General features: G+C 43.1%; 1 protein-coding gene across 1 annotated transcript in view; it reads left to right on the forward strand.

Annotated features, from left to right (window-relative positions):
* Nucleotides 1–10,380, forward strand: part of ESYT3 (extended synaptotagmin 3) — a 57,687-nt gene extending 47,307 nt beyond the window's left edge. Inside the window, exons 18-23 of the mRNA XM_059727443.1 lie at nucleotides 746–1,188; nucleotides 2,322–2,420; nucleotides 3,089–3,220; nucleotides 7,912–8,017; nucleotides 8,792–8,841; nucleotides 9,447–10,380. Coding sequence (XP_059583426.1) covers nucleotides 746–1,188; nucleotides 2,322–2,420; nucleotides 3,089–3,220; nucleotides 7,912–8,017; nucleotides 8,792–8,841; nucleotides 9,447–9,483 — 867 coding nt within the window. The 3' untranslated portion in view covers nucleotides 9,484–10,380. The remainder of the gene's footprint in view (nucleotides 1–745; nucleotides 1,189–2,321; nucleotides 2,421–3,088; nucleotides 3,221–7,911; nucleotides 8,018–8,791; nucleotides 8,842–9,446) is intronic.
* The last annotated feature ends 304 nt before the right edge of the window (nucleotides 10,381–10,684 follow it).

Genomic DNA, 10,684 nt, shown 5'->3' on the forward strand with positions numbered 1-10,684 from the left:
CAGCACTGGTGAGGCCATATCTGGAGTCCTGTGTCCAGTTTTGAGCCCCCCACTACAGAAAGAGTGCAGACAAATTGGAGAGTCCAGCAGAGGGCAATGAAAATGGTTTGGGGGATGGGGGACATGACTTATGAGGAAAGACCGAGGGAGCTGGGATTATTTAGTCTGGAGAAGAGAAGACCGAGTGGGGATTTAATAGCAGCCTTGAGCTCCCTGCAGCGGGTTTGAAAGAGGATGGAGCCGGACTGTTGTCAGTGGGGGCAGATGACAGAACAAGGAGCAACGGTACCAAGTTGCAGCAGGGGGGGGTTTAGGTTAGATATTAGGAAGAATTTTCTCACTCAGAGGGTAGTAAAACACTGGAACAGGTGACCCAGAGAGGTGATGCAATCTCCATCCTTGGAGGTTTTTAAGACCCAGCTAGACAAAGCCTTGGCTGGGATGATATAGTTGGGGCTGGTCCTGCTTTGAGCAGGGGATAGGACTAGACATGATGTCCTGAGGTCCCTTCTAACTCTCGTTTTCTATGATTTGGTGATTCCCTTATAAGAATAAAGCAGTAGAAATAAGAGGGGATTTTTTAGGTCACTGAAAGAGTTTATAGTGAGATAGAGCAAGGGCCTCACCATTTATGTCTGATTTCCATGCTCCTCTCTGAAGTCAGTGATAACCATCCCAAAGGATTATGTGCTGTAATGTTGGCATTAAGCACCCACAGTTGATTTCTGCACCTCCTGGTTCTTAGGTCTTGAACATCGAGAAGCCTGATCCACTAAGTGTCTCTTCTGGTGTAAATGCCTTAAAGCAGCTTCCTGTACCTGTTGCAGAGAAGGGTGGAAACCAAGCCAAATATTTCCCTCCACCAAAAACAGAAGCCTCCAAAATACCCCAGGTGACCAAAAATTCTGCAGTGCCGGAAGCTGAACCAGTGAGGAAGGAGAGCAATGCAGACCTTACTGCACATGAGAACTTGGCAGGCCCAGTGAAGGACACTGCCGCTGACTGTATTGAGCCAGCAGGTGCACAAAATCTGGAACCCCAACCACCAGCGACCCTACACGCAAGGATACTACCAGCACCCTCGATGCCAGCTCTGCAGGAACTCGGGCTGGCCCCCAGTATCGGTTCACTGGGTTCTCTTCCTTCTTCCTGCTTTGATTTAAGTCGCACCAATCCAGACCTGCACAAGTATGTATCTTAAGTCTAAATTTTACTAGATGCATATTGTTTTTGCAGACTGCGTACGGAGTAAGGAGTGCAGACCCCAGGCTCCTAACGGATTTAGCAGAGAACGTGCATAAATGTTTTAGTCCAACAGCGGTAAAGGAGTAAGGTAAATCTTTCTAAGGCCTGAAAATGCTTTTCTGGAAGTTAACTTGATCAGTTCTGCCTTCAACATGGGTCTTCCTGTCCTACAGAAGTCTGTAGGCACCTGTGCATTCGTGCAGTGTGACTTCGGACAATTAATTCCCTTTTGAGATACTTTAACCATTTGAATGTAAAGAAGGAAGGTTCTTTTCAGTCAAATAAATATCAAACCAGTTCCAGCTGTTCAGTCTAGCCTTTGACAGTGTTTCTGTGTAATGCACATTGAAACAAGAATATTTTCTAAGTGTTCCTGCTATAGGATAATACCCGGGTCTTGGGAACTATATAGGAAAGTAAGAAAGTAGAGCTGGTAGGGACCTCACAAGGTCATCTAGTCTAGCCCGTGCTCATGGCAGGAGCTTTCCTGACTAAACCATCCCACCCAAGTGTCTGTTTAACCTGCTCTTGAAAACTTTCAAGGATGAAGTTTTCACAAGTTCTTGAGGTAGCCTGTTACAATTGCAATAATATTCTAAGGGATGCACCATATCTTCTGTTGGGTAGCGAGTTAGCTTACAGGAGGGAGACAAAGTGACATGGGTTGCATTATGCCATACTTAAAAGAGTACATGTACAAGAAGTGGGCATCCAAACGCTTTATGGAGACACATTATTATAATCATTCCTATGCTGTGTTCATTACAAGAGCAGGCGCTGGTACAAGAAGTGTTCTGACCGTTTCTGGCGTTATCCTGTAGAGGGCTAATGGGAGCAAAACGTGGGAAAGCTCAAGCAGCATCGTTTTATGTTCTGAAACTTGGGTTCGAGTTTCTCAAGAGGATGGGCTGTGAAACTTGGTGCATGGCTAGCTTCTTCCCCCCCCCCCTTATTGTCACTTTTTCAATTGAAAATGCATTGTCAACTGGTAGATCTCCTAATACGCACCCCTCTGCACATACCTTTTGTTGCATGCATCCCATTGCATTTTAAAAGATGCCGACTGTGTCTTACAGTGGAACAAACCAAGTGGATGTGCCTTTGGGAGAGATTCATGTTACTGTGAGATATGCTTCTTTGCGGCAGAGTCTCATTGTGATGATAAATGGTTGCAGGTAACTTTTTTTTTTTGTATCTGCCTATGATCTAAATGGAGGCATGTTTTCCTTATATGTGTTAATACTTCACTGTGACTTTATTAAATGTACATAACACATACAGGCTATATAGCATAGCGCAGCAAATATTGCCAAGGGATGGTAACATTTGCTGACTCTTAGCTATACAGTTTTACTAGACTCAGGAACATGGGAATTGCTATATCTGATCCATTTGATGTTCCATTTATTTCACTATCCTGTGATAGGAATAAATACACAGAGTTGAGCATGGACTGCAACATTGCATCCCACCACCCAGACTCTTTTCTTCCCTGACTTCTTTGGGTGGCTCCTGCCTTGGCTATCCTAAAATTAAGAAGTCTAGGTTTTGAAAAATAAATGCCTAAAAATTAGCTGTTTATATCTATGGTTAAAAATCTTGGAAGTAGCCTCATTTTTCAAAAGTTTCAAGCATCCAGCAACCACCTGCTTCAAATTTAAATTGACTTCAAGTTGTATATAATTCAATTTGAAAGACCTGAGATCTTTCTTATCTTGGGGGTTGGGATGGAAGCTAATCGTTTGTCCCTGAATCTGTGAAAATTTGGCTGGACTAGCATGTCTAGCTCAGAGCTTGTGGATCACATGGTATCAACGTAGACTATTTATTTTTCTTTCGTCAGGAACCTGATACAATGTTCTACCCGTGGAATAGATCCATATGTCCGCATCTACCTGCTTCCAGATAAAAGATGGACAGGCAGAAAGAAGACTACTGTTAAGAAAAAAACATTGAACCCCCAGTACGATGAGAAGTAAGTCCAACATAATTGTACAATCGTTGTTGGAATATATTAGGAAGAGATGGACGGTGATACTGAGAAGGATTAAACTGATCATCATTTTACTGCCTTTAGCATGAACTCTGCCTAATGAAATGGGCCAGAGAGTTGCATGTGTACTTTATACCTAAAGGACTATATCATGCAAAACTTCGCAGGTCCTCTACAAAAATGGCTCTAAATGGCTGGAACTGACCAAAACGTAGGTTGGTTCCTGGCCATGCATGCAATTCCCTTCCTCTGGTTCTGGACTGCTTTCTCTCCTGTCTGTCCAATTTCTAGGAGAAGCCAAAGGTTTCTTGTTCGCCTCTTTGCATGCAGGCATGTTTTTCTCCTCCCAGTCTCCTTGCATGCAAGTCTTCTACCAGGCAGTGGTCTCTTTCCTCTTGTACACCAGATCAACTTACCCCTCATTAATCAAACCCTTTTTCTGATGCCCGGGGCTGCCTCTGGCACCTTCCCACAATCCAAAAACAGTACTATAAAAAGATCCTCCTTTTGAGAGTGGTCCATTACCATATTTTTCAGGTTCAGGATCATTGGACAGGAAGGGACCTTAACAGGCCCTTGTAAAGGGTCACACAATGGCGCTGAAAAATAGAGGGGTAAAATCCTAGAATCACAGCAAAGTAGGGCTGGAGCAGACCTTATCATGTCATCTGGTTCAGTCTCCTGCAGACAGCAGGATCATCCAGGGCTAAAGCATCCCAGTCAAGTGTCTGTCTAATCTGCGTTTAAAAGCTTCCAGGGGTGGAGATTCCACAATCTCCATAAGTAACCTGTTCCAACAATTAACTACCCTTATAGTACGAAAGTCCTTCCTAATATGCAACCTAATTTCCGTTGCTGCAAATTAAGACACTTCTTGTATTGTCCCCTGTGGCCACAAAAGAATAGTCTATCACCACCATCCTTATAACTTATCCTTTGTGTATTTGAAGACTTATTAAATCCCCCTCTATTTTGTCTTTTCAAGACTAAAGAATCCCAGTTCTTTTAGCCTTTCCTTGTCTTTCATGTTTCCTCCACTTGTAATCATTTTCATTGCTCTCCAGTGGATCCTTTCCAACTTGTGTATATCTTTACTGAGATGAAGTGCCCAACACTGGATGCAGTATTCCAGGTGAGGCCTAACCAGTGCTGCATAGAGGGGAAGAATCATTTCTCTTGGTTTGCAAGTGACACTTTTATGCTTCTGTTAATATAACCAACTATGCTATTTTTTCTGACTCATTTATTTTGCCGTCCACTATAACCTCTACCCCCAGCCCCAAGGCCCTTTTCTACAGTAATGCAGCTGATCCTGTTGTTCCCCATTTTGTATTTGTGCATGTGACTCTTCTCTCAAGTGCAGGACTTTTGCATTTGCCCTTGTTAAATTTCATTTATTTTGGACCATCTTTCCAATTCATCAAGGTCATTCCTGAATCATAATCCCATCCTCCAAAGTGGCTGCAACCTCACACAGTTTAGTGTCCTCTGCAGACCTGCAACCTGTGTACTCAGTCCAAATCCTCCATTAGTACTGGATCCAGGACAGATTCCTCAGGAACCTGACCTGATACACATCTCTCTCTTCCTAACTAGACGTTGAACCATTGGTGGTGCACAATGATCCAACCAGTTATAAATCCACCTTTATAGTACTGTTGTCCAGACTATTTTCTTAGCTTACTAATATCATGGATGAGTATGTTAAAATCCTTGTTGAAGTACAGTTGCAGCATATCATATCCACTGCTCCCCCTCCACTATCCGCAAAACCTGTCACTTTGTCAGAGAAGGAAATCCGGTCAGTCAAGCATTGACACATCCACTTTAGCTGTTCCTGACCTCATTATGCTGTAGGTTTCCTTGATGACGTGTTCTTTAATCTTTCTAGGTGTTGAGGTTTGACTGATTTAACCCCTTCCCCCCAAGATCCTGCTTCCCACCCCACTCCTTTTTTTTTTTAATGGAAACTATAATTGCTCTTTTTCAGTTAATTTGGGACCTCATCTGACCGCCACGAGTTCTCAAAGACAATAGCCAGCGGTCATGCACATACCACAGGCAATTCCTTGAGTACTCTAGGATGGGTCTTGTCTGGCCCAGCTTTTCTAAATAATTTATGAGCTGTTCTTTCCCTACTCTAGCCTGATTCATCTCCTTCTATAGTCTTCCTGCCAACTGTCATCTGATAGTGGACCTTTTTCATGGAGACCGAAGTAAAGGAGGCATTAAATACTTCAACTTTCTCTGCATCATCCATGATTAGATTGCCCTCTGCATTTAGGAAGAGACCTACACTGCCACCTGGCTTTCACCTTACTTGCAGCACACTTGTGGATTGCTTTTTTTTTGTTGCCTCTTCTGTCCCTTGTTACCTATATCTCAATCTGTGCCTTGACCTTCCTAACTTTTTCCCTGCATGCCCCTGCTATACTCCTTTCCTTTTCCTTCCTAGTAACATGACCAAGTTCCCACTTTTTTGTAAGATTCCTTTCTTAGTTTCAGTTCATTAAAGAGTTTAGCCAGGCCGACCTCTTGCAGCACTTCCTATTCTTCCTTCACATCAAAATAGCCTGCTGTATGCCGTAATATGGTCCCTTCTAATGTATAAGCCACACTCTCGGACACCTTTCCCCCTTAGATTACCTTGCATGGGGCCCTGCCGATCAGTGATTTAAAAGCAGTGACTCAAGGCAACTACTTTCAAAATCTAGCCCTAGAAGTGACAAATGACCTTGGGTCAAGCCTCAACTTTTCTGCTGCTCAGTGTGACAACTGGAAGGTGCCTGGCACTTCCTGAAAAGGGTGGTCCCTTTTTAAGGCACTCAAAATCAATCACTACTGAGAAATTTTATCCTTGGTGTTTACTGTTTATGAAGTTGGGGACGTACCTCTTCCAACCCCATCATCAGCTGGTTTCCATAAACACCTTGCTAACACCACTGCTGTTAGACATGGTTTCTCCCGTCCTTTCCTGGAATCTGTTCTCTCCTGTAATGAGTTAAATACTGCTTTGCTTGTTATTTCCAAACCACCCTGCATTGCATTACAACCCTGACTTATGAGAACATTTCTGAGCCGTGTCAAAACTAACTCCTCCCGATTTGTAGACTAGAGAGAGATGTCCGTAAGTGACAGTTCATCCCAGATGCAAGTCTTCCTTTATTGCCTGTGGTAAAAAAAATCTTATCATCCTCACAAGGTATGTTCTCCCGGTGATTTGAGACCTGTTAGCCTTAGCAAGTGCTGACAATAGAAATGTTCTCCCTTTTCACTGGAGAATCCAGCCCATTCTTGTCTATGGAAGTGTGATGAGTCTTCTCACCTAGTGTAAACTGCTCTGTTCACACAGGGTAGTCAGGATTTGCTTTGAAGCATGCATAGTAAAGTTCGCAAGCTATGGGCACAATTCACTGTGTAGTGGAAAGACTATCATAGTTTCATAGTTGGTCAGGTTGGAAGGGACCTGAGCAGATCATCAAGTCCGACCCCCCACCATGGCAGGAAAGAGCGCTGGGGTCAAACAACCCCGGTTAGGTTATTGCCTAGCCTCCTTTTAAAGACCCCCAGGGTAGGAGCGAGCACCACTTCACTTTGAAGTTGGTTCCAGGTCCTAGCTGCCTTGACTGTGAAGTAGTTCCTCCTGGTATCTAGCCTGAATCTACTCTCCATCAACTTCTGGCACCGTTGTTCCTCATTACTCCCGGTAGGCATTGGGGAACTCCCCCAATGCCTGCTGGTCCCCCTTGGCCAGTTTGTAGATGACCACCAGATCCCCCCTCAGCCTTCTCTAGTGGAGGCTGAACAGGTTCAGGTCCTGTAGCCTCTCCTCGTAGGGCCTGCCCCGCTGCCCCTTGACCACGCGGGTGGCCTCCTCTGGACCCTCTCCATGTTGTCCACATCCCTCCTGAAGTGCGGTGCCCAGAACTGGACGCAGTACTCCAACTGGGGCCTGACCAGTGCCACATAGAGGGGGAGGATCACCTCCTTGGACCTGCTTGTGATACACCTGTGGATGCATGACAAGGTGCGGTTGGCCTTCCTGACTGCATCCCCACATTAGCGGCCCATGTTCATTTTGGCATCAATAATGACTCCAAGATCCTTTTCTGCCTCTGCACTGACGAGAGGGGAGCTCCCCAGCCTGTAGGTATGCTGCTGGTTCTTCCTCCCCAGGTGCAGCACTCTGCACTCGTCAGTATTGAATCTCATCCTGTTCTCATCCACCCACCCCTGTAACCTGTCCAGATCTAGTTGCAGCCTGTTTCTCTCCTCCAGCATGCCCACTTCTCCCCACATCTTAGTGTCACCTGCGAATTTGAACAAGATGCTTTTCACCCCCTCGTCCAAGTCGATGATGAAGATGTTGAACAGTATGGGCCCGAGGACCGAGCCCTGGAAGACCCCACTGCCCACATCCCTCCAGGTCAAAAAATACCCGTCCACCACCACTCTCTGGGTGCGGCCCTCCAGCCAATTTGTGACCCATCTCACCATGTAGGCATCGACGCCACAGTTGCCTAATTTCTTAATGAGAATGGGGTGAGAGAGATCCTGTAGGATGGAACTGTGCTGCATCCCTGCAAGACTAGTTTGTGGTAGCCACTGACACTCATTCTGCTCTGATCCTAGTTTCTTGTTTGTTCACACTTTTAAAACTCTTTTTTTTTAAGATTTGAATTTTTTGAATCATTGGAAGACATTAGGAAACGGAAACTAGACATTGCAGTGAAAAACAGCAGGCCATTCATTTCACATGAGAGAAAGGAACTTGGAAAAGTAAGTTTAAACCATCAAATATTTATTGTTCAGTGTCATACATGTTAAACCTGAAATGCTACCTGTGCAACCATTAATATCTGAATTCTCTATAATACTTATTTAAAACTGTCTTGCTCACTGTACCATATTTGAGAGACCTTGCTCACTGTTGAACTGCAGTACCAGGGCATGGGACTGATCAGTAAAGCTAATTGGATTTCACTTCAGGATTTCATTTCTGCAAATGAAACAAAAGTGCTTTTTCTGCTTTCATCTCAAATTAAGACCCCCCCACCCCCACCCTGACAGATATTTTTCATGGCACACATGAAATATTCCACACTATTTCATCTCAGAAACACTGAGAAATTCTGGCAGCCAGGGTGTTTTTCAGCATTTCTAAAACAAAATATATTCTTTGGGGTCTCTGGCTGGTGAGTTTGGAAACCTGGGCTCCCCAGAAAACTCCTGAGGAGTAGGGGAGCTGTGGACTTGAGTGACTTCCTGATGATAAATCAACATTTTCTGACAAAAACTTACATTTTGCGGATGGTAAATTTTTCATTTTGAAAACCATCCTAAAGGGAAATGTTCAATTAGCTGTACTATCCCTGATCTTCAGTGCTGTGCTCCTAAAAGACTTCAAGCTCAGCTCCTTAATCTGGGCTGTACTTCCAGAACTTTAACTAGAACTGACTGGAGAAGAGCAGTAGTAACAAGGACCCATTTTAAACTTTTCTAGTGGACTTGCAAGTTGAATGTTAGTTATAAAATATGACTTACTTTTTAAAGGTACGGATTGATTTGTCAAAAGAAGATATAATCAAAGGCTTCTCACAATGGTAAGTTCTTGTCTTGATACCTTCCAAGATTGCTTATATCTGCATTTTCAGTGAAATAGGCAGCCTCTTGTTCTAGAGTTTCTACCGAACCCTAAAGTTAGTGGATTCAGGCTTTTCTTCCCCAGCTGCTCCAAAAATGAATATCTAACTTTAACACACAGTTCCTAAAGGCCCAGTCAGATTGTGCTAGATGAAATACCAGGTGCCTTACAATCTATATGCGAGACAAACAGTTATACAGATAGGAGCATAGGGACAGTATTTGCAAGGATAATAGGCAGTGGTCTCAACACACTCATGGCCTAACCTTTGTCAAGTTCATTGAAAAACTGCAAGGCAAGAGAGTTCAACAGAGAATAAGGAGGCACTGCTGTATACACCTGCAAAACCACTTCTTCCTCCGTTTCCACTGTTCTTTGCTGTGTTGTCTACAGAAATAAGCAATGAAGAATTCAAGCACCCTGTAGAGTGCATTTGTTAAAAGTACATAGACCATGGTGTTCAGTCTAGTTTAGGGGCTGGCTAAAAGGTTGGGAAAAGGTGCTTCTTTCAAATACAGGGCACGTTTTCAAAAACAATAATCCTTGCTGGCTTGTCTTTTGCAGGTATGAGCTGACAATGAATGGACAGAGCAGGCAATGATGTCTTCAGTGTGCCCTTACAGTCATGACTAATTTGTATGCTTTATATTAATGTATATATGTATATTTTGTAACTAATCCATTTTAAACTTTATTATGTATATTGAAGGCAAAAGGTGTTGGATTTGTTTGCTTAACTACCTTTTTCAGTGGCTGGTTATTTTGGAAAAGGTAGGAAAAAAGATGGATTGAATCCTTTAAATTTAGACTAGATGTAAATGGGTAACATGAAGCTTTCATGACCTCAGCATTGACTCATGACTGGTATCACTGAAGAAACTTAACAAGCAGCCTCCGTGTGTATTTACAGTTGTTTACTCTCAAGAGGCTACATGAGTGCCAAGAGCACACCAAGACCAATCGTTTTTGCTTTTAGAGAATCCCCTGCCCCTAAGGCTCTGAGTTCATGTTCTGTTGACACCATACTTGAAATTATACTAGCAGGATTGTGGGTTTTCAAAATACTGTTCTTCACTTCCAAGACTGAAGAGACTCCAAAAGAAGCAATTACAATTTATATCTACACAAGTCTAAGAAAATTATCTAATATTCTACTGTCTGGGAGGTTTTTTTATAAAGCAGATTGCAGGTGCTAACTTGAAATGGGTATGAATATGATTCACCAACAGCAGGGAAGTGTATAAACTTTTTGATATCTTGGCACAACGAGATGGTAACGCCTTAAAGTCTAATTCTTTATTATGGTTACATTTCAAAGTCTTGTGAGCTTTGTTAATACAGAGTTCCATGTTGGAAACAACGGACTATAATTTTGTAAGCAAGTCTTTATTACTGTGGGGGGAAAACATGCCAATGTTTTCAGACATTCAGTATGTTTAAGTCTCAGAATTGTATAATAAACTATTTACAAATTGCTCAAGAGACTGAGCAAATGTGACCTATTGTTTAGTTCCTATAGTGCACTTGTTTAAGTGCTAAAGACCTTGGCTGTCAGAGCTGAATGTGTATGTGGGAAGCTAAGCCTAACTGTTGAATCTGCTGATAGCAGCTAATCCCATTCTACTTAATGTTCAAAATACATTGCTGGCTAGCATAGCAACATCCTTACCTGCACAATGGCTAGAGCCACTTCATTTGGGCTATGCTTGGACCAGTGCAACACTCACTAGTTTTAAATTTGGTTTAGTGGGAATTAAAGTTGAAAGCTGGTAACCGTCATAACTCAATCTCCTGGAACACCA

The sequence above is a fragment of the Alligator mississippiensis genome, chromosome 4 (genome assembly GCF_030867095.1).
Source record: "Alligator mississippiensis isolate rAllMis1 chromosome 4, rAllMis1, whole genome shotgun sequence".
Lineage (NCBI taxonomy): Eukaryota > Metazoa > Chordata > Crocodylia > Alligatoridae > Alligator > Alligator mississippiensis.